Raw genomic sequence first — 18,776 nt, 5'->3', positions numbered from 1 at the left:
TGGAACTACTATGGTTAGTGAAGGATAGAAAGGAAGCCACTTAACTTCTTGTTTAGTGAACTGTTGCAAAAATCAATATCACATTTGCAAACATGTTTTTAAGTTTATATATGTAAACCTATTATATGTTACCGGCCTTCGCCTTATGTTTACAACACTAGTCTGTGCTGCACTTTGAGCATGCAAATAATTGTTCAATGTATGATTCGCTGTGCATCGCATCAGTAGAATATCTCATTTTGACTTCATATATCGCTCATAAAACAGGTTTGGGGACTGTGTGGATGGATTACTTTAAAAGACAATGTCATGTGAATGAAATTTCAACATTTATAAAATGAAAAGGCCGCACATATTAATACCCTTTCCTTTCTCAGGCCAATGCCGTCATGCATGCTTTAGTTTGCTGTGCATTCCAATTGCACATGATATTCAGAATTAACAATGTTAATATATCCTGCTCACCCGTCACCATTTGCTGAAAACATTCGAGCACTTAAACCCTAACCCTAGCACCTGAAACCGCCAACACAAGACAGTGTCATCTGTCACAGCGAGATTAAACAGCATAACAAAAAAACCATCAAAAATCAGCGTCCCTGAACTGTGCGCTTTCTGTAAGGTTAAGGTTAACTAAGGTTAATTGTTTCGACCAGTTGTAAACTGTTCTTTAAATGATCAAGAACATTTAAAAAATAATAATTTTCCAGGACAAGAAGAAAATTTGTTTTCTCTCATTTTCCATGTGTTTTCCAGGACTGGATCATTGGTCATTAATTTTCCAGGATTTCCAGGTTTTCCAGGATGCATGGGAACCCTGTTTAATCATACTTTCTTTTTTTGTTTGCACTTCTACAGTAGTTCATTCATTTTTTTGGGCAATATCCTCAGGAATGTTCTCCCATGTCTGTAGAATCTTTAATACCCTTACCAATTTTGGTATAGTTGTGTGATGCCTAATTTCGTCTAGCCTTTCATTCTCAATTTCATTGTGTATCAGCTCTACTGAAATGTTCATAGCACTATTTGACTTTGACTCAGTCACCTCATTGAAAACTCCCTTAGCAAGCAGAAGACAAACACATTTGTTATGAAACGAGAAGTAATTGGCTCGCACATAGTGATGACGTCGTAAATGCTGATTGGCTGAGGAAGTTGTTGTATCAGGATCATCATAAAAAATATTGGTCTCAGGGCGACACAGACTTGGCAAAATCAGGAGAGCCGAGTGGCACAGCATGCAAATTACTTGATGCTTGATATAATAAAGCATTTTATTGACCATCAACCATCTGTAAAGTTCCAAACTCATTATCACCTTAACCACAACAATCAGTGGTTATGTGACAGAGACATGTTTAATATCTAATTAAGAAAGGTAAAGAATAATACCAAGGCGTATTAAGTTTTATGATGTTATAAATGTAACACTGTTCAAAATTTAATATCCTCATGGGGAAATATACCAACAGGAACTGCCACAGCATGTGCTTAGGATTGTCACAAAAGGAGGCTCCAGAGATTATCCCATAGAGACTGTGATAGTGCTGGAAGGCATCAAGGTCTTGAGAGGGTTGACCGTTGTTGCAACGACCTGTGTTTTGCTTCTAGGCCTAATATATGCAGTTAATCTGAGTTACCCCAAAAATACACTCAGATACACATATGAATTTTTCTAGAAGATTTTACTGGGTAAAATAAATAAATAATGTGTCTGAAGAACAAGCTTTATTGTTGACCTGAATAAAAACATTTGGCCATTTTGAACATTCTGTTCAACAAAAATAATGAAAGACATAGGTCTTGATACATTTTGTTTCATTTTCTAAAGAGGGCGGCCAAACAGAATAGAAATGACCTGTATTATTTTCATTTTTTTAATTACTTCTTCCTGTATTGTGTTATTGAGAATTATTTATCTTGACATTTTTCATTATGAGTTCTAAACAGTTAAAATATCATTGTTTTGACTTATGCCACAACATAATGTAAAAAATACATTTACTTAACTTATTTATGCCTTACTCATGGTTCCACACTGTAAGTCTGTTTTCAGCCTTGTTAGAAATTTTCTTGCATAGTTGAAATGTAAAGGTTGAACAAATATTAAGTTTCTTTTTTTTCAAAGTAATTTTATTTTTCCTCAGTTAAAAAAAAACTTGTTAGTCTGCACTTGTCTGTGACAATTTTGTTTTATAAGATTAATAAGTGCGTATTTTATTAAAGTTTTCTGTCCAAAATAAACAATGTTTTTGCACAAATGTCTGTATGGTGTATATTGATTTGGTAGAATGTTAACTGTGCAGGAGCAATATAGGTAATTTCTTTCAATAATTACATTAATTACATTAATTACATTAATATTATATATTATGTTAGTTCAAGTTGATTAAATAGACTTTTTTATGTAACTGTGTCTAACATTCACCATGAGATGAATTTTTGAACGTTTATTCTTACAACATATGCGTCTCACCCACAGCACTTCTTCCTTGTTCTAATGCACATCATTCAATCAGCTCGTAGTAGCGCCACCGGCGCAGCCAATAGGAAGCGCGTTCACATTAAGGCAGGATTTAACTTAAACAACCCTCGAACTTTAATACTTACCTTATATATACTGCTGAAAAAAATGCAGGTCACACTTCTATAACATACTGGATCTCGATAAACCAAATATACAAGTAAAAATTAAATACTTCACTAATCACAAAATCATCTGTCTGAAATGTTGAAACTAAATATTCTCAAAAACAAATTCTTCTTCACTATGTTGACCTACAATTTACTACACAGCATGAAATCGCTTAATGATTTTCAATCCAAGCACGCGCTTATTCAATATTTCTGAATGACGTCAGTAATTCGGCACGTCCACTTGTTTACATTTCAATTTAAACTCCAGAGGTCCGCGAGTGCTTAAGAGTTTCTGTATAAACGCTTTATACTGCTCTTACACTGACTTTAAAAGCTTCTGAAAATGAGTGGAAACGTCTATTCAGCAGAAGGAGCTGAGATATCAGGTATTTGTATATGTTATAGTCAGATATCAGAAGTAATCCGATCGTGTTTCTTTTGTTTTTTTAATTTATTTTCCACTCAGCAGCCGAGAAAACGCAGGAGAGCTGCTGCTAGCTTGTTGATGATGACAATTTTTGAGTTCTTAATATTTCTTTCTTTCTTTCTTTCTTTCTTTCTTTCTTTCTTTCTTTCTTTCTTTCTTTCTTTCTTTCTTTCTTTCTTTCAATAACACTGAGCTCCTATCTGTTGTTTACAAATCATTTAGCTGGGATGGAAGTCCGGATCAACCAAAGAAACTTTCCCATCAACTTGTGGAATTTGGTGAATGATCCTCAGATTTGTTCAATCAGCTGGGATGACAGAGGGGAAGGAATTCTAATCTGTCCAGAGGCCTTCCAAGCTGAAGTGCTGTCTAAAGCCAAGGACAAGATCTTCAGAACTACTAATTTCATCAGTTTTGTTCGTCAGCTAAACCTGTATGGCTTCACAAAAGTTTGCCCAGACTATAAGATCTTATTGACAGAAGTGAGCTTCATACAGCACTATTTTAACCCCAACTTCAAACGGGCCAACCCGGAGCTTCTGGCAAAGCTAAAGAGACTCACACCTTCTAACAGGGCCAAGCTTGCCACTGGGCAAGATGTCTCCAACCACCAAAGTACTTTTCATCCAGTGCTGAATTCACCTGACATCCCTGCTGTGGTCGGTCAGTAGATGTTCAGAACAAGCTATAATTTATTCTTTCATTTATATATTCATTCATCTTTAGTAACTACTTTACTCTGGTCAGTTTCAAAGTGGCTCCAGAGCCTATCAAAATAAAACTGGGTGCTCTGATTGGGATGCCAGCCCATCACACACATACACACCAATATGCTATTCATTAGCATAACCAATTCATTTCCTGGCATGTAGGGGGGAGGATGTAGGAGGTATGAAATCTAAAAACATTAGAGGGAAGGAAATTGGGTATCAATTTTATTTTAAAAGCTGATATTTCACTTTGACAGAAGTCCAGATGATGGACACTAGGAGCTGCATTGTATTGTAATATTGTTTCAGAATAATGTATTAGTGACATCTGGTTAACATGTTACTCAACACTGAGCCATTTGTCAGCCTTCATTGTTTTGTGTTCATTTTGTAGCAGAGAATCATTGCTGTATCCCAGGCTCTTTAGATTCCAACATGCCCTGCTCCCAACAAGAAGTTGCCTTCTCCGCTCATTGTGGCTATTATTCTGTGAGAGCTGAGAAACTTTTTTAGTTTACATACTAATCAAAAGGAATTGTCAGTGCAATTATTTTAGCCCGTGCAGCTACAATAAGGTTTGGTAGGAATGTAAACTTTAAACCTTAATGTGTGCTCTAACACAGAACCACTTATTGTCCAGGACTCATATAGCCACCCCCAGTACACTGGCCAGGATCCAAACTGGGAATCAGCTCATGTCCAGGACGACTTATTTATCCACCTTCTGTACACTGTGTACACTGGACAGGATCCAGATCCAAGGAAGAATCACATGAACCTGGACACTGTATTCGATGCAGAAGATGAAGTGCAGGTCAGATTATACAGAAAGTATTAAAATACAATTAATTCAGATTAGATGATCCTCCCTCTTTAACACCCCATGTGCTAATAGTCTGTGTGTGTGTGTTTGTGTATTTTCTCTCTATTCAGGCTGCTGATTTCTTCACTCTGCTTGACTTGTGAAGACAGTTAAATATCATTAATTATTTATATTATATTTATTTATATTTATTAAATAATTATAATCATTAAGCCATCTCTTGTATTATTCTGAATTATTTCTTTAATAAAAAAGACATAAAACATGAATTATACCAATAGCTCTTGCAGAGGCATTTATTATATCAAATGCAATGTGATATTTGTACGAATTTAAAATATGTACATCAGTCTAATCATAACTATTGTTATTTAAGAATAACTATTAAAAAATGGCATGTATTGATAATTCCTTTTAGATTTAAATATAAATCTAGTGCTACTTTGACAAGTATTATTTTAATGCAAATTTGACTTAGCAATAAATTTTAACCATATCTTAAAGATGAATGTATAAAACAATGCACAGAAAAGTGGGGCCTGATGCATGAAATGTACTAAATGATTTATTCAACAAAGTAATTTATTTTTTGTAGCTTCTACATTTATTTCGTAAAGATTTGGAAATAAGTTATGAACAACGTTCTAATATTTAACAAAAGATCTGAAACAAGAATCAATGAATATTGAATATGCACAGTTTTGCCTAAGAACTATATATAGGCTGATGGTGGTGTGGAACATGCATGAAGCTTTAAACAGTGCCCTAGAGGTTTAACTTACAGAAACTGGTCAGTCATTGCTATGTGCTCTAAGCGGACATCATTTGGATGATATTGAAATTCTTTTCCTGCACACAGAGCAGTAAAAGAGAGACAGTAGTGAATCGTGTAGTTGTAGTTGAGCTCAACACACAGCAGTTCTTCCTCTGCTGCTCAGTCTAACAGTACGCTGTAAAAAGTGATTTGTTCTCTCAACAACTATAAAGTGATATGATGAGTAACTATTACTTAAAACATTGCATATTTAATTATTTTTTAGCTTTTCTTGTGCAAACAGTGTGTGCTTCCCAAACAGCCTAGCTTTGGTCCAGATCCGAGCAAGATCCGGTCCTCTTGTGCCAGATTTGGCCCGGATCTGAGCCACGCTACATTGTTGTGTTACTCGCCTGGAATATGCATAAGGATTGTGTAAAGTTCGTGTTTACACTAATGCACAAATATTTAAATATATATGTGAGGGTTTTTAGTAAATGTACGTGTCATGTTATTTTTAATGTGTAGGCTACTTGCATCGAGTTTGCCGTTAGAAACAACCATCTTTTTCTGAGCTCATTTGAAGCTGCTGTTTATAACTTTTCCCTCTGTCACCAAAATTGTAGCTTTGTAGCTGTAAAATAATGACTGACAGCTCAAATATAAACTTATTTTTTTAAATGAATTTTTAGTTGAGATTCAAGTAAAGCGGAAAGTTTACTGCATTATAGAACACATTTAACTGATTTTTTGTTATGTCTATGTTATTAGTGTTTTGTGCTACATTTTCTTGTGACTCAATCAGATTGTTGTGCATTGAAATTACGGTATATGGGGAGGACTGAAAATGATATAACACAAAATGTAAAGGTAACATAATGTAAATGTTATGCTATATGTTTATAAATGCCCATCTTTCAGTACAGCAGCAAAAAGTAAACAAGCTGTGCAGAATTTTTGACTATGTGAAAAACACTTACAGGTAACAATTTACTATATATATATATATATATATATATATATATATATATATATATATATATAGTCTTGTACTTGAAATGTGTTTTAACACTTTAAATTAAAAACATTTTGCCAATTTGACAATAGGTGGGATTCCTGATTTCTGTCTGTACATCCATCCATAGTAGAATAGTTAAAGTATAATAGTTTAATTACTCTAAGCCTACTATACAGCCCGGTTGCATGCAGCGTAGGAAATACAGTAGCTTTGGCCATTAGTATGATGTATGCTTGCATGCAATTTGGGATGTAGCCAAGTCCATTGATTCACAATAAAAGTGTTGACAGATAAGAAGGTAACAGGTATTTGTCCAAACTCCATGAATATCACTGTATATCTATATATATTCCATACGTTACATATGTTTACATATACACCTATATATGTACAGTATGTAATATATATACACACACACACACACACACACACACACACACCTATATATATATTACATACTGTACATATGTTTACATATATATCTATATCTATATATATATTACATACTCTACATGTGTTTACATATATATCTGTATATATTACATACTGTACATCTGTTTATATATATATATATATATATATATATATATATATATATATATATATATATATATATATATATAAAACATACTGTACATGTGTTTCCATATATATCTATATATATTACATGCTGTACATATGTTTACATATTCACCTATATATATTACATGCTGTACATATGTTTACATATATATCCATATATATATTACCTGCTGTACTGTACATATGCTACATATTTATCTGCACTTGTCTACTTGCACAATTGCTACTCTTTGCAGTTCTGGTAGATGCCAAACTGCATTTCGTTGCTGTGTACCTGTACTATGCAATGACAATAAAGTTCTATCTATCTATCTATCTATCTATCTATCTATCTATCTATCTATCTATCTATCTATCTATCTATCTATCTATCTATCTATCTATCTATCTATCACATTGTGCTATTATGATATACATATACAGCGAGTAAAATAAGTATTGAACACGTCACCATTGTTCTCGGTAAATTTATTTCTAAAGGTGCTATTGACATGAAATTTTCACCAGATGTTGGTAACAACCCATTCAATCCACACATGCAAAGAAATCAAACCATAGATGTCCATAAATTAAGTTATGTTTAATAATGTTAAATGACACAGGGAAAAAGTATTGAACACATGAAGAAAGGGAGATGCAAAAAGGCATGGAAAGCCAAGACAATCAGTAATTAGAAAGCAATCCTGCCCCTTGTCAATGCAAATTAATATCAGCTGGTTCTGTCCACACTGATGGCCTATAAAAAGGTCTCATTACCAAGGTATCACACAAGAAACATTTCATGATGGGTAAAAACAAAGAACTCTCTCAAGACCTTCGCAACCTTATTGTTGTAAAACATTCTTATGGTATTGGTTACAGAAGGGTTTCAAAACTTCTGAATGTTCCAGTGAGCACTTTTGGGGCCATAATCCGTAAGTGGAAAGAACATAATTTCACCATAAACAGGCCACGACCAGGTGCTCCTCGCAAGATTTCTGACAGAGTGAAAAGAATTATCAGACGTGTTGTCCAAGAGCCAAGCATCACATGTGAACAGCTTCAAAAAGACCTGGAATCAGCAGGTACAGTTGTAATGCACTCAACAGCCATGGCCTGTATGCACGCTCACTATGCAAGACTCCACTGCTGAAGAAAAGACATGTTGAAGCTCGTTTAAAGTTTGCTGCACAACATTTGGACAAGCCTGTGAAATACTGGGAGCATATAGTCTGGTCAGATGAGACCAAAATTGAACTCTTTGGATGCCATAATACACTCCATGTTTGGAGGAGAAATGGCACTGCACATGGAGGTGGGAACATCATGGTGTGGGGCTGTTTTTCAGCATTCGGTACTGGTAAACTTCATATAATTGAAGGAAGGATGAATGGGAAAATGTACAGAGACATTCTTGATAAAAATTTGCTGCCATCTACCAGGATGATGAAGATGAAACGAGGGTGGACATTTCAGCAAGACAATGATCCCAAACACACAGTCAAGGAAACTCTCAATTGGTTTCAGAGAAAGAAAATAAAGCTGCTAGAATGGCCCAGCCAATCACCTGACTTGAATCCAATTGCAAATCTATGGAAAGAACTAAAGATCATAGTTCATAGAAGAGGCCCACAAAGCCTTCAAGATTTGAAGACTGTTTGTGTGGAAGAATTTGCCAAAATCACACCTCAGCAATGCATGCAACTCCTTTCTCCATACAGGAGGCGTTTTGAAGTTGTCATTAGCAACAAAGGCTTTTGTACAAAGTATTAAATATGTTTCAGTAAGCGTGTTCAATACTTTTTCCCTGTGTCATTTAACATTATTAAACATAACTTAATTTATGGACATCTATGGTTTGATTTCTTTGCATGTGTGGATTGAATGGGTTGTAACCAACATCTGGTGAAAATTTCATGTCAATAGAACCTTTAGAAAAAAATTTACTGAGAAAAATGGTGACGTGTTCAATACTTATTTTACTCGCTGTACTTTCTGTCTACTTTATTAAAAAACAATCTGTACAGTCATGCAGTTAGCAAATGATTCAATCATGTGGCCACAGCATAATGCATAAATCCATTCAGATACATCTGTTAAGAACTTTAATTAATGTTAACACTCAGATATTTGAATAATTAATAAGCCAATAAGCTGTGGAGCAAAATCAGAGGCAGCAGCTTGTAATTTCTATCAGCAAATCTCTGAATTTTGCATTAATTACATCTTTAAGCTCTGTGCTTCGAAAAATATTGCGATTAATAACCCGCTGTGTGGTGACTGTGTTTGTGTATTTTTTCCTTTTTTTAATCATCCTGATTATGTCCATGTTCTTGTTTGAAACAATAATCAGCAGGGTTAAATTAGCCTTACGCACACATCTCCACTTGCTTTGCAACTGAAAGTGCAGAACAGAAAGATCCAAAGCCAGCAGTGAGTCATCTCAACTCAAAAAATCTGGTTGCCAAGCAGTCCAAGGCACATATACTGTAAACATCTCCACCACCTCCACACTCACTTGTGTGTATATCTGTCATGGAGGGACACAGAGAGTAAACCTATTATAAACAGCAGCACGGGAAAATCAGCACATACAGAGCTGACTGTTCCTCCTAGAAGAAACAAAATACACTTCCCGTATTTGCAGCAGAAAAACAGGACACAGACATCTGCTCACGTAGCAGGAGGTGTGTGAGAAAGATAAAAAATTCTGTAATGAGAAATATGAGAGGTCCAAACAAGACCTGAAAATTGCATTGCTAATATTGTGTTCAGCCATTAAGCACAGTTTCCTGAGCCCTAAATATGCATGTAACTGTAATATATAACTGTAATATAGAAACCAACAACAACAAACATACAAACGTTACAAAAATGAAGTACTAATCAAGGGTTTAACATATATTATTCCCTACAATGGCACTCAGATAGTTACATCTTTGAACCTGCAGATACAACAATAATTAATAATTATTCTATTCTATTATATTATATATAATAATGCAATAATTAATATCGTTGTTAATTGGATGGCAATAAATTTAAAACATTGCAACACTCATCAAAAATAATGTTACACCCCAAGTGACCTCATGCTTATATTCAAACATCATCATCAAATTAATTTAGTTCCCAAAAGTGTTGTGAGCTGTGTTACCAGACTGTGTGATAGTAAAGGCTACTGTTTGTCTTAGTCAAAATATTTAGAGTGTTTGACCTGATATAGCTGCTGTAGATTCCTTGTTCCTAATAACACAAGTCTTTGTATATAAACAACATAATTAATCTACGTCTTTTTGTACGTAAATGTATAACAATTGCAAACACTGGAAATTGAGATCTAAACTAGAAGCCAATGCTCTGCCTTATTGCTGCTACATCATTTTATGGTAAATCTCCATTTGTGATCAGAGCAAGGCATTGTGAGTCTGAACTGTTATATGTTTCAGATAATTATGCTAATTAATACTGCATGATAAAATTCGTTGACAGTCAAGTAGCACCATGCGACAATTGAATGCTCAGTGAGTTTGTGTTTCTGTTGGAAGTGTTATTATTAAACACTTGTGTAAGTACTGATAAAAAATAAAAAAAAAAACATGATAAATGGTACTTCAGATGAATGAACAATGAATACAAACTAGCCAAGGGTTACAGTGACTTAGTGGTTAGCATGTATGGCATTTAGCAGACACACTTATCTTGAGTGACTTACATTTTATTTCAATTTATACACGTGAGCAATTGAGGGTTAAGGGCCTTGCTCAGGGGCCCAGCATTGTCAGCCTGGTGGCCCTGGGATTTGTGCTCCTGACCTTTCGAACAGTAGTCCAATACCTTAAACGCTAGGCTACCACATCCTGCATTTTTGCCTCTCACTTTGGGGATGTAACTCTTACAAACTTTGGGAATTTACAAGGAATTTCTATGTGTGCTTCGAGTGTTTCCTACCCAAATCACCCCATGCATCTATAAATTGTCCCTAAACTCTGAATGGGTGTGTGAATATGTACGTCTTGCAATAGGCTGGCATTCCGTCTACTGTAGCTTGCTTTGTGCCCCAATTCCACTGGAATAGGCTCCAGTCTCCCTGCACCTCTATGTAGGATAATGGATGGTTAAATAGATGGATGGAAAAAAAAACTAGTCCTATCAAACCATCAGCTTAACTTGAGTGCAGCTTACAAGGTAAACACCAGATGGCAAAATTGGACCATTTTCTCTCTTTACCTGCTGACGCTATAAAGTCATCATCAGTCTAAAGCTGAATGAATGAATCATACTGCGTCTATCTGCTGAACAGCTGGATTTTAAAATTAAAATGACCACGCCACATTAAATAAATATCATTTAAAGGACCTTAAATGGTAAATCTATTTATGTGTTTAGCATCCTTGTCAGCTTGGACTTTCATGTCAATACTTCAAGCCTTTCCTTGAAATAAATATGATGTGCAAGCTCAGTAGACATCATTTTGACTACTATTTTTAGTAATTATTATGAAATAAGCTGAAATCATCATTTATTGCTGACTCCACTCATAGCTCATACAACTGAGTTCACATCCATAGCCTTTTATAAATAGAATTATTTTAGTATAGGGGACTATTTAATACAACAGTAAGCGTTTTTGATTGTTGCCCCCATCTGTGTAACCAGAAGCGTTATCAGTGCAGCAGCAGCAACGAGAGGGGGAGGATGAGGAGGATGAGGAAGAGGAGGAGGAGGGAAATCCCGTCTGACGGACCCTGAGTCTGAATCACATCTACATGCTATGGAAGGCCAAACCTTCCAAAAGAGCAGGAAAAAGCTTTGCCATGTGTAAAGAAAAAATATTTACATAATATTTAAGTAAGTGTTAATATTCAATCAAATGCAATGAGGAAATGCCCAAAAGTTCAAATAACACATGATGTGAACATGACAATCGTGTTAAATAAAAGTTTTTACTATAGTATTAAAGTGCAAGATTATAGACAGCAGATGTTGATATAGAGTACCTATTTACGGTTAGGTCTAACGTCCAAGACTACAGTAAAAGATATGGATTTTCTCATTTATAACTGGATGGAAACTTCCAGTATTCTAAAAAATATAAAACAAAAATAACTAATCATTTGGCCTCACATAAGAAAAAGATTTAGCGTGTTTTGACACTTCTGGCTATCCACAATAAGCTGAGCATCGCCTACTCTACAGCCTCCGCATGGAGTGATGGTGATTCTCCGCAAAACGCCACGCCCCACTTATGACGTCAGTGACTCTACTCTGCCATAAATAAAGGGGGACCCTTCTCATCTCTCATCATAAAACGGTGATCACACTTGGGAAGAGCTACAGAAGGAGCTATAAACGAAAGCACTGAAACTAAAGGGAATTTTACTTGCTTCACATCCATTGGAGTTCTACACTTGGTCATTGGACGAGCTTACATGTATGTATTACATTGATTTATTCTATTCTTAATGCTTATAATATGTTAAAAAAACATTTAAAGATTACATTTGCATATAGTAGATTTAATAATCATATTATATATATATAATATATATATGTATCTTATCAATCATTATATCTATGATATACATTTATTTATTATAATAATAATAATAATAATAATAATAATAATAATAATAATCAATTAATTCAGCACTTTGATTGCTTGCATGTAGTTTATTATAGGGACTAATTCCCCGTTATTTCACATTTTAATTTTTTAGATCTAGTCTACTTTCTGATCAAGTGAGGTGTTTAGCTTGAGTTTTACGCAGCCAGTTGTGAAGCCATGACATTAAACAAAGGCGATAAGTTGCGGAACATGGACAAAAGGAGAGGGAGCACGCCGTTTCCCATGCACCATCAAACCCTGCACCGGAGGAGCATGCCGGTGGACGACCGTGAACTGCGCTCCTCTATGCCCCCGGTTCTGGCGGGCGAGCTGTCCAACCTGACGCGCTGCACGTCCTACAGTCCCGGCGAGCAGCACCGCGACAGCTGCGTGTCCGATTCCTCCGACTCTGTCATCTCTTCTGGTAGTGACTCCGACGGACATATCTACAAGGTCGTACTTTTGGGAGAGCACGGCGTGGGGAAGTCCACTCTCGCGCGGATATTCGGCGGAGTGGAGGACACGCACGACTACGAGGACGCAGGTAAAGACTGTGCACATGCTTGCGTAATTATGTTTTAGTGATTAGGGTGTATTGCAAGGACAACCGGAGCCATTAGGATCACCCCATCAGACTGTGTGTGTTTGAGTGTCTTAAGAGCAGTGGAATGCGTTATGGAATGGAAAAAGACTTATTGATTGCTGCTATTTCCATCCAGTTAGCAAGGCCTCCATTACCCACAAAGAGATCAGCTGCTGTCAATTATTGCATACATTAATATAGTAGTTCTAAATGGCAGTGCTGGCCTGCAGTGGAACTTGTATTTTAAAGTGCTATAAACTGAACTGATCATATATTTTCTTTCTTTCTTCTAGGAAATACATATGACAGACCTATTGTTGTCGATGGAGAGGAAGCAAATATTTTATTGTATGACATCTGGGAACAGGTGAGTTAGACACAGTTGAACAATATAAGGGACATATTTAGAATTTAAGGGAATATAAGGGAAATATTTACATTTAGAAATATGCTGCTGCTGTAAACGCACAGTACACGATACAGTATACTGTACAGCAGCAATGTAATAACCAGATACACATTTTATGATCTCCTAGGACAACAGTCAATGGCTGAAGGATCAGTGTATGTGTATGGGTGATGCTTACATCATTGTCTATTCTGTGACGGACAAGTCAAGTTTTGAGAAGGCATCAGAACTCCGCATACAGCTCCGCCGGGCACGGCAGTCGGAGAACATCCCAATCATCCTGGTGGGAAACAAGACTGACTTAGTACGCTCCAGAGAAGTGTCAGTAGATGGTAGGTACCCTCTGTCTGCTCTAGGACCATTAGTGAGCAAACCCTACTCACCATCCTTGTTCATTCATTCCATCTCTAGCTCACTTCATCACTGCTGGAGTTACATATCCTTTTCGTCACTGACTGATGCATGGAAGAATAATCAAATCCCTAACTGTCCTCAGCTACTGAGTAATTGGCATGTGAAAATAAGAGAACATAAACATAGAAATGAACTGATTAAAAGAGAGTCTGTTTTTAGACTTTCTAAATTACCCTACTCACGGCATGCTAAACATTTTAAGTCTGCTGCCCCACCCCCATCTTTGGTCCTTGGTCCTTGCTTCCTCACTCCAAACATTTAAAGCTGCTAATGTCCTAGGCTACTAATGCATGGCAGATAAAGTAAACAAGATACCACACCCCTGCACACTGAGTAAAACCCAGTTCTTTTAATCTGTATTCATTTTACCTTCATTTTTCTCGTAGAGGGAAGTGCATGTGCTGTTGTTTTCGACTGCAAGTTCATTGAGACCTCTGCATCGCTACATCACAATGTCCGCAATCTGTTTGAGGGCATCGTGCGGCAGATCCGCCTGCGCAGGGACAGCAAGGAGGAGAATGCCCGACGCATGGCTAACTGCAAACGCCGTGAGAGCATCAGTAAGAAGGCCAAGCGCTTTCTGGGTCGCATAGTCGCACGCAAGAACAAGAAGATGGCCTTCAGGCAGAAGTCCAAGTCATGCCATGACCTTTCTGTGCTCTGAGCAAAATGGACTTGTAGAGCCACCATGACCAGAAGCTGTGTGTGTATTTTTGACACTAACTCAAGGACTAGACAACTGTACTATCTTTGCATATTTTATATTGTAAAACAGACAAACAGGACCCAACAATAGTCTGTGGTATCAAATTGCATGAGGCTTTTTAAGTTTATATATTTTATTTCATATTTTCTTTTCTTTTTTTTTTTTGCCTTAAAGTTGTTAATGGTCAATTTCTAGCAGTGCAAGTAGAAGTTAAAGCCTCAAAACCATTTGCTTATGGACTGAGAACTCTGCCTTCTCAAGAGAAGAGTTTGTGAATGCAGTAGCAATTGTACTGATGTACAGATCCCAAAGGTGGGATACACTTTCTCATGTATGTGTCTAAAAGATGAGCACAATTCATTTTCCTCACTGATATGAGATAATGGAATCATATTTACTTGAATCTGAGTGCGCAGGTACGTACTTCAGCACTTCAGAAACACAGGATTGGGGTTTGGGGAGAGACTCTGAACTGAGAATTTTCACATGTTTAAATCATCAGAATATTATTTAAGTGCAAGGTGTAATTGAATATCGTAGAAGCAATAAATTATGTGTTTTTCAAAATGTTTGATTTGCACTTCCAGTTAATATTATTCAATTGTTAATTTTATTACATGTTTACACTGATTTTATAATAAAGAATTAATTTAATGAACGACATCTTCGTTTTTGCTAACATGCTAACACACACACACACACACACACACACACACACACACACACACACACACACACACACACACACACACACACACACACACACACACAAACACCTCAGGAAGCCCATTTGCATTAAATGTATCCCCTCATCCATATGTAGGTGTGGAATTATTCAAGACTTGTTGACCAAGAGTATCATTAAAAGAAACAAGGCAGTTAAGAGCATTTGCATAAAATTAAAGAAGTTAAACATTAATTCTCTGAGAGTAGAAACAGTTCCCTCACACTAAAGTCTAACCATTCTGTCTTTGTCGTGGATCAGAGCAGATACCCACCTACTTTAACAAGGTAAGTTTTTCTAAAATTCATAAAAATATGAAGGATATATTTACAAAAACAGATGTACAATAGACATGTAGGCCTTAATCATTGCAGCAGTGATAACTTATTTTATAGGTTATGTTTTTTTAATACCACTCTTAATGCATAAACTGACATAATCGACTTCCTAATCAGACCTAATCTGAAATGACTTCCAAACTTTAAAGCAATTATCCTGATCCTAACATCTATGTGCATCAAAACCTTGATGTTCATTATCTGATAAAATCATTTTTCTTGCAAACTCTAAGTTTGTAACCCTTTATGGATTATTATCATAGAAAAGTAAACTGTGCAGTGTCAGCTGTGGTTCATGTTAGCCATCTTGATGTTTTTGAACAATATTCTGATTGATGAATCAAATTACTGAAGTCGATTCATTTTAGTGAGTCAAAATTTCCATCATTGATCTCTATATCCTGTTGAAGTCTATAACATTTTTTGAGATCTTTACTTGAAAATGCATACAGTCTGCAGTTTAGAAAAATCCTGCAGAATGATGAGATGAGTGTTTTGTGTAGCAGACTTTAGGCCACAGGGTGTTCAATGAATGAGATGTCTTCATGGATCAAAACACTGAATGTAGGTCATTTTGTTTCTAATTGGTTTGTTACATAATGCTGTGTAAACAACAATAAACAATATTATTAAAATAATATTTCTTGCACGACAAATTTGTGGAATTAAATTCTTTATTAATTTTATTTTTTTTTTTACTTTAGATGCTGCTTTGTTTGCCTCTTTTATATGTGGACGCAGCACACCTCAGGATCGGTGTTCCAGAAAACTATGATGGTATTTTCCCTTGGTACCTCACTAAGGTGAGCTCTTCTCAAAAAGGACAAACTGAAACTGTTGCTCTAAACGCACAGACTACAGTTTACAGTCTTTAATATCAGACATACTATTTCACCAAAACCTAAGAAGAAAAATACAAAATACAAAGTTCCGTATTTAGACAATATTTCCTTATTTACCTTTTTAGGTGTTTGATACAAAACCTAATGGAAAAATCAATAATGCTGTTTGATTGTGTGGGGGCATGGTGGCTTAGTGGTTAGCATGTTCGCCTCACACCTCCAGTGTTGGGGATTCGATTCCCACATACGCCTTGTGTGTGTGTAGTTTGCAGGTTCTCCCCCGCCTCGGGGGTTTCCTCCAGGTACTCCGGTTTCCTCCCCCAGTCCAAAGACATGCATGGAAGGTTGATTGGCATCTCTGGAAAATTGTTCGTAGTGTGTGAGTGTGTGAGTGAATGAGAGTGTGTGCCCTGCGATGGGTTGGCACTGTATTCTGCCTTGATGCCCAATGATGCCTGAGATAGGCACAGGCTCCCCGTGACCTGAAAAATTCGGATAAGCGCTAGAAAATGAATGAATGAATGTTTTATAATGTCTGATATACCAAAAATACGTTTCAAGCACTTTTCCTGGTGTGATTAATATATCTGAAAGCACAGTTGTTGGAATCTGGCTGTTATCACATTTTAGATCTGAATGGATCAGCTCTTAATGGCAGCTCTTGTGTAGACTCTCTAGGTTGAAGTGGTGGTGCGGGTTAAGAAACGGGCAGCATGTGTACTATTCATAAAATTCAATGAACCAAGGTGTAATTATAAGCAAGTTGCATGCGTCACTAAACTTTATATGAGGCTCCAGCACAAAGCCAGGGAGCCAGTCGTGCTGTGTCCTAAACGGCAGTCATTTTAACCTGAGGTCATGGTAATAAAGATCATTTATGCCTCCTCTGGGTTGTCTTCTCCTTCGGACATTGTAAGTGGAGGAAATTGCAAGAGACAATCTTGCCACAATCAGTGTTTAATATCAAGCTCCCAAAATGCTCACTGAATGTATTGAGGACTGATTAATTACCATGTTGGTACTGAAAGGACCTAATAATGGTTGTTATGTTTTACTCAGGCTTTCAGAAAGAAGGCATTGGGTAAGTTATGACTCATGCTCTTTGTCAACCTGTCAATAACCCAATGTAAACGTACCCGAAGCAACGGTTCTATGAAAAATCTAATTTACATTATGTCATTTTAACTAAATATAGCTGTTTTTAGTGGTATACTGGAACATCATTGTTAATGTAGGTAGCGAGTATGAAACATTTCTAGTTTTTTGCAGGTTTACATAACACACACTGAACAACATTGCGGTTTCTGACACTCTCAAACAACTGCTATCAATAAAAATAGACAAACATATGTTGCAGAACTTAAAACATCAATGAAAGATTTCCAAAGTTTTAGGTTGAAATGAAATATTTTAAGAGATTCAGATGATAATGTAGTTTTGATTTAATGTTTTTATCCTTTATGGATTTTTCTACTTGTTCTAAATAAAACTCTACGAATTGCATTGATATGTTAAACAATGTTTGATGCTAATCTGGCCAATAAACTTTGCTTGCTTGTAAATTATGTTAGGATTACAGCTATAGTGCTAAATTAATGATGCCGTCTATAGACAATGCACTTGTCAATGGCTGATGGAACCCATATGGGGTAAGAGGACAGATATGGAAACTGAATTTTTTAGCCAGTTTTAGCATGGGAAATATTTTATAAATTACTCAGACAAGCAGGATCTGCTCTATGAAATGACTCCATCCTGAGTTGTGACATTCTTAACCATTTGTGTTCATGAACTACAAATCTCTTGTGTGATGTGGGCAGATGGTTTTTACTCACTGTGTGCTATGCTTTGCTAACAGAAACTAGAATCTGCACCCAGTACGAATGTGCTTTGTTAAACACTATGATCCATGATCCATACCAGAGTTAACCCAACTGGAGCATGTGTGTAAGTGTCAGTCACTGAAATGATTTAGCACTGCCAGAAGCAGAAATCTCTCTAGCCACGTGAGCTGCCTATCACCGCAAACCATGAAGAAGAACAAATAAAGTGCCCTAATATTGCATTAATATTGACCAAAAAATGTATTATTACAATAATTTGCCAAGAATAGGTTTGTTGTGGTTCAGTCATTAAGGCTTTGAGTGACAGTTCATAAAGTCATGTGTTCAAATCCCAGCACCTCCAAACTACTGTGACTGAGCAAGAGCCTTGAGCTCAGT

The 18,776-nt window shown here is 36.3% G+C and overlaps 3 protein-coding genes across 8 annotated transcripts in view; all 3 read left to right on the top strand.

Annotated features, from left to right (window-relative positions):
• The first annotated feature begins 2,901 nt into the window (after positions 1–2,901).
• Positions 2,902–4,809, top strand: LOC113649672 (heat shock factor protein 5-like). 4 transcript variants are annotated; one of them, XM_027157568.2, is made up of 5 exons: positions 2,902–3,023; positions 3,287–3,727; positions 4,172–4,263; positions 4,415–4,588; positions 4,708–4,809. In XM_027157568.2, the coding sequence occupies exons 1-5, from the start codon at positions 2,981–2,983 to the stop codon at positions 4,738–4,740; spliced, it is 783 nt and encodes a 260-aa protein (XP_027013369.2). In that variant the 5' UTR covers positions 2,902–2,980; the 3' UTR covers positions 4,741–4,809. The 4 variants fall into 4 exon arrangements, with proteins under 4 accessions (XP_027013369.2, XP_047676940.1, XP_047676949.1 ...); XM_047820984.1 differs by having other exon boundaries at positions 4,169–4,263; XM_047820993.1 differs by lacking the exon at positions 4,708–4,809 and having other exon boundaries at positions 4,398–4,552.
• A 7,412-nt stretch (positions 4,810–12,221) lies between these two features.
• Positions 12,222–15,308, top strand: rrad (Ras-related associated with diabetes). Its single transcript, XM_027157530.2, has 5 exons — positions 12,222–12,364; positions 12,651–13,082; positions 13,415–13,488; positions 13,658–13,862; positions 14,331–15,308. The coding sequence occupies exons 2-5, from the start codon at positions 12,716–12,718 to the stop codon at positions 14,606–14,608; spliced, it is 924 nt and encodes a 307-aa protein (XP_027013331.1). The 5' UTR covers positions 12,222–12,364; positions 12,651–12,715; the 3' UTR covers positions 14,609–15,308.
• Positions 15,309–15,583: 275 nt separating this feature from the next.
• The window catches only part of cdh16 (cadherin 16, KSP-cadherin), a 39,643-nt gene continuing 36,450 nt past the window's right edge, over positions 15,584–18,776 (top strand). For 2 of the 3 annotated variants that reach the window (XM_047817206.1, XM_047817101.1), the window contains exons 1-3: positions 15,618–15,661; positions 16,219–16,276; positions 16,417–16,515. In XM_047817206.1, coding sequence (XP_047673162.1) covers positions 16,241–16,276; positions 16,417–16,515 — 135 coding nt within the window. In that variant the 5' untranslated portion in view covers positions 15,618–15,661; positions 16,219–16,240. Of the gene's footprint in view, positions 15,662–16,215; positions 16,277–16,416; positions 16,516–18,776 lie in introns of all 3 variants that reach the window. The other variant, XM_027157534.2, reaches the window with a different exon arrangement.

The sequence above is a fragment of the Tachysurus fulvidraco genome, chromosome 1 (assembly GCF_022655615.1).
Source record: "Tachysurus fulvidraco isolate hzauxx_2018 chromosome 1, HZAU_PFXX_2.0, whole genome shotgun sequence".
NCBI classification, from domain to species: domain Eukaryota; kingdom Metazoa; phylum Chordata; class Actinopteri; order Siluriformes; family Bagridae; genus Tachysurus; species Tachysurus fulvidraco.
The sequence above is the reverse complement of the archived record's forward strand: the minus strand, read 5'-3'. Positions and strand labels throughout refer to the sequence as shown.

Bases quoted from the DNA above. Each gene is read 5' to 3' on its own strand.
- rrad (XM_027157530.2), top strand. From the start codon at position 12,716: ATGACATTAAACAAAGGCGATAAGTTGCGGAACATGGACAAAAGGAGA. The intron at 13,489-13,657 runs GTGAGTTAGACA...ATGATCTCCTAG, and splicing joins TGTATGACATCTGGGAACAG to GACAACAGTCAATGGCTGAA. The intron at 13,863-14,330 runs GTAGGTACCCTC...TTTTTCTCGTAG, and splicing joins CAGAGAAGTGTCAGTAGATG to AGGGAAGTGCATGTGCTGTT.
- LOC113649672 (XM_047820984.1), top strand. From the start codon at position 2,981: ATGAGTGGAAACGTCTATTCAGCAGAAGGAGCTGAGATATCAG. The intron at 3,024-3,286 runs GTATTTGTATAT...CAAATCATTTAG, and splicing joins AGAAGGAGCTGAGATATCAG to CTGGGATGGAAGTCCGGATC. The intron at 4,264-4,414 runs GTGAGAGCTGAG...CTTATTGTCCAG, and splicing joins CTCATTGTGGCTATTATTCT to GACTCATATAGCCACCCCCA.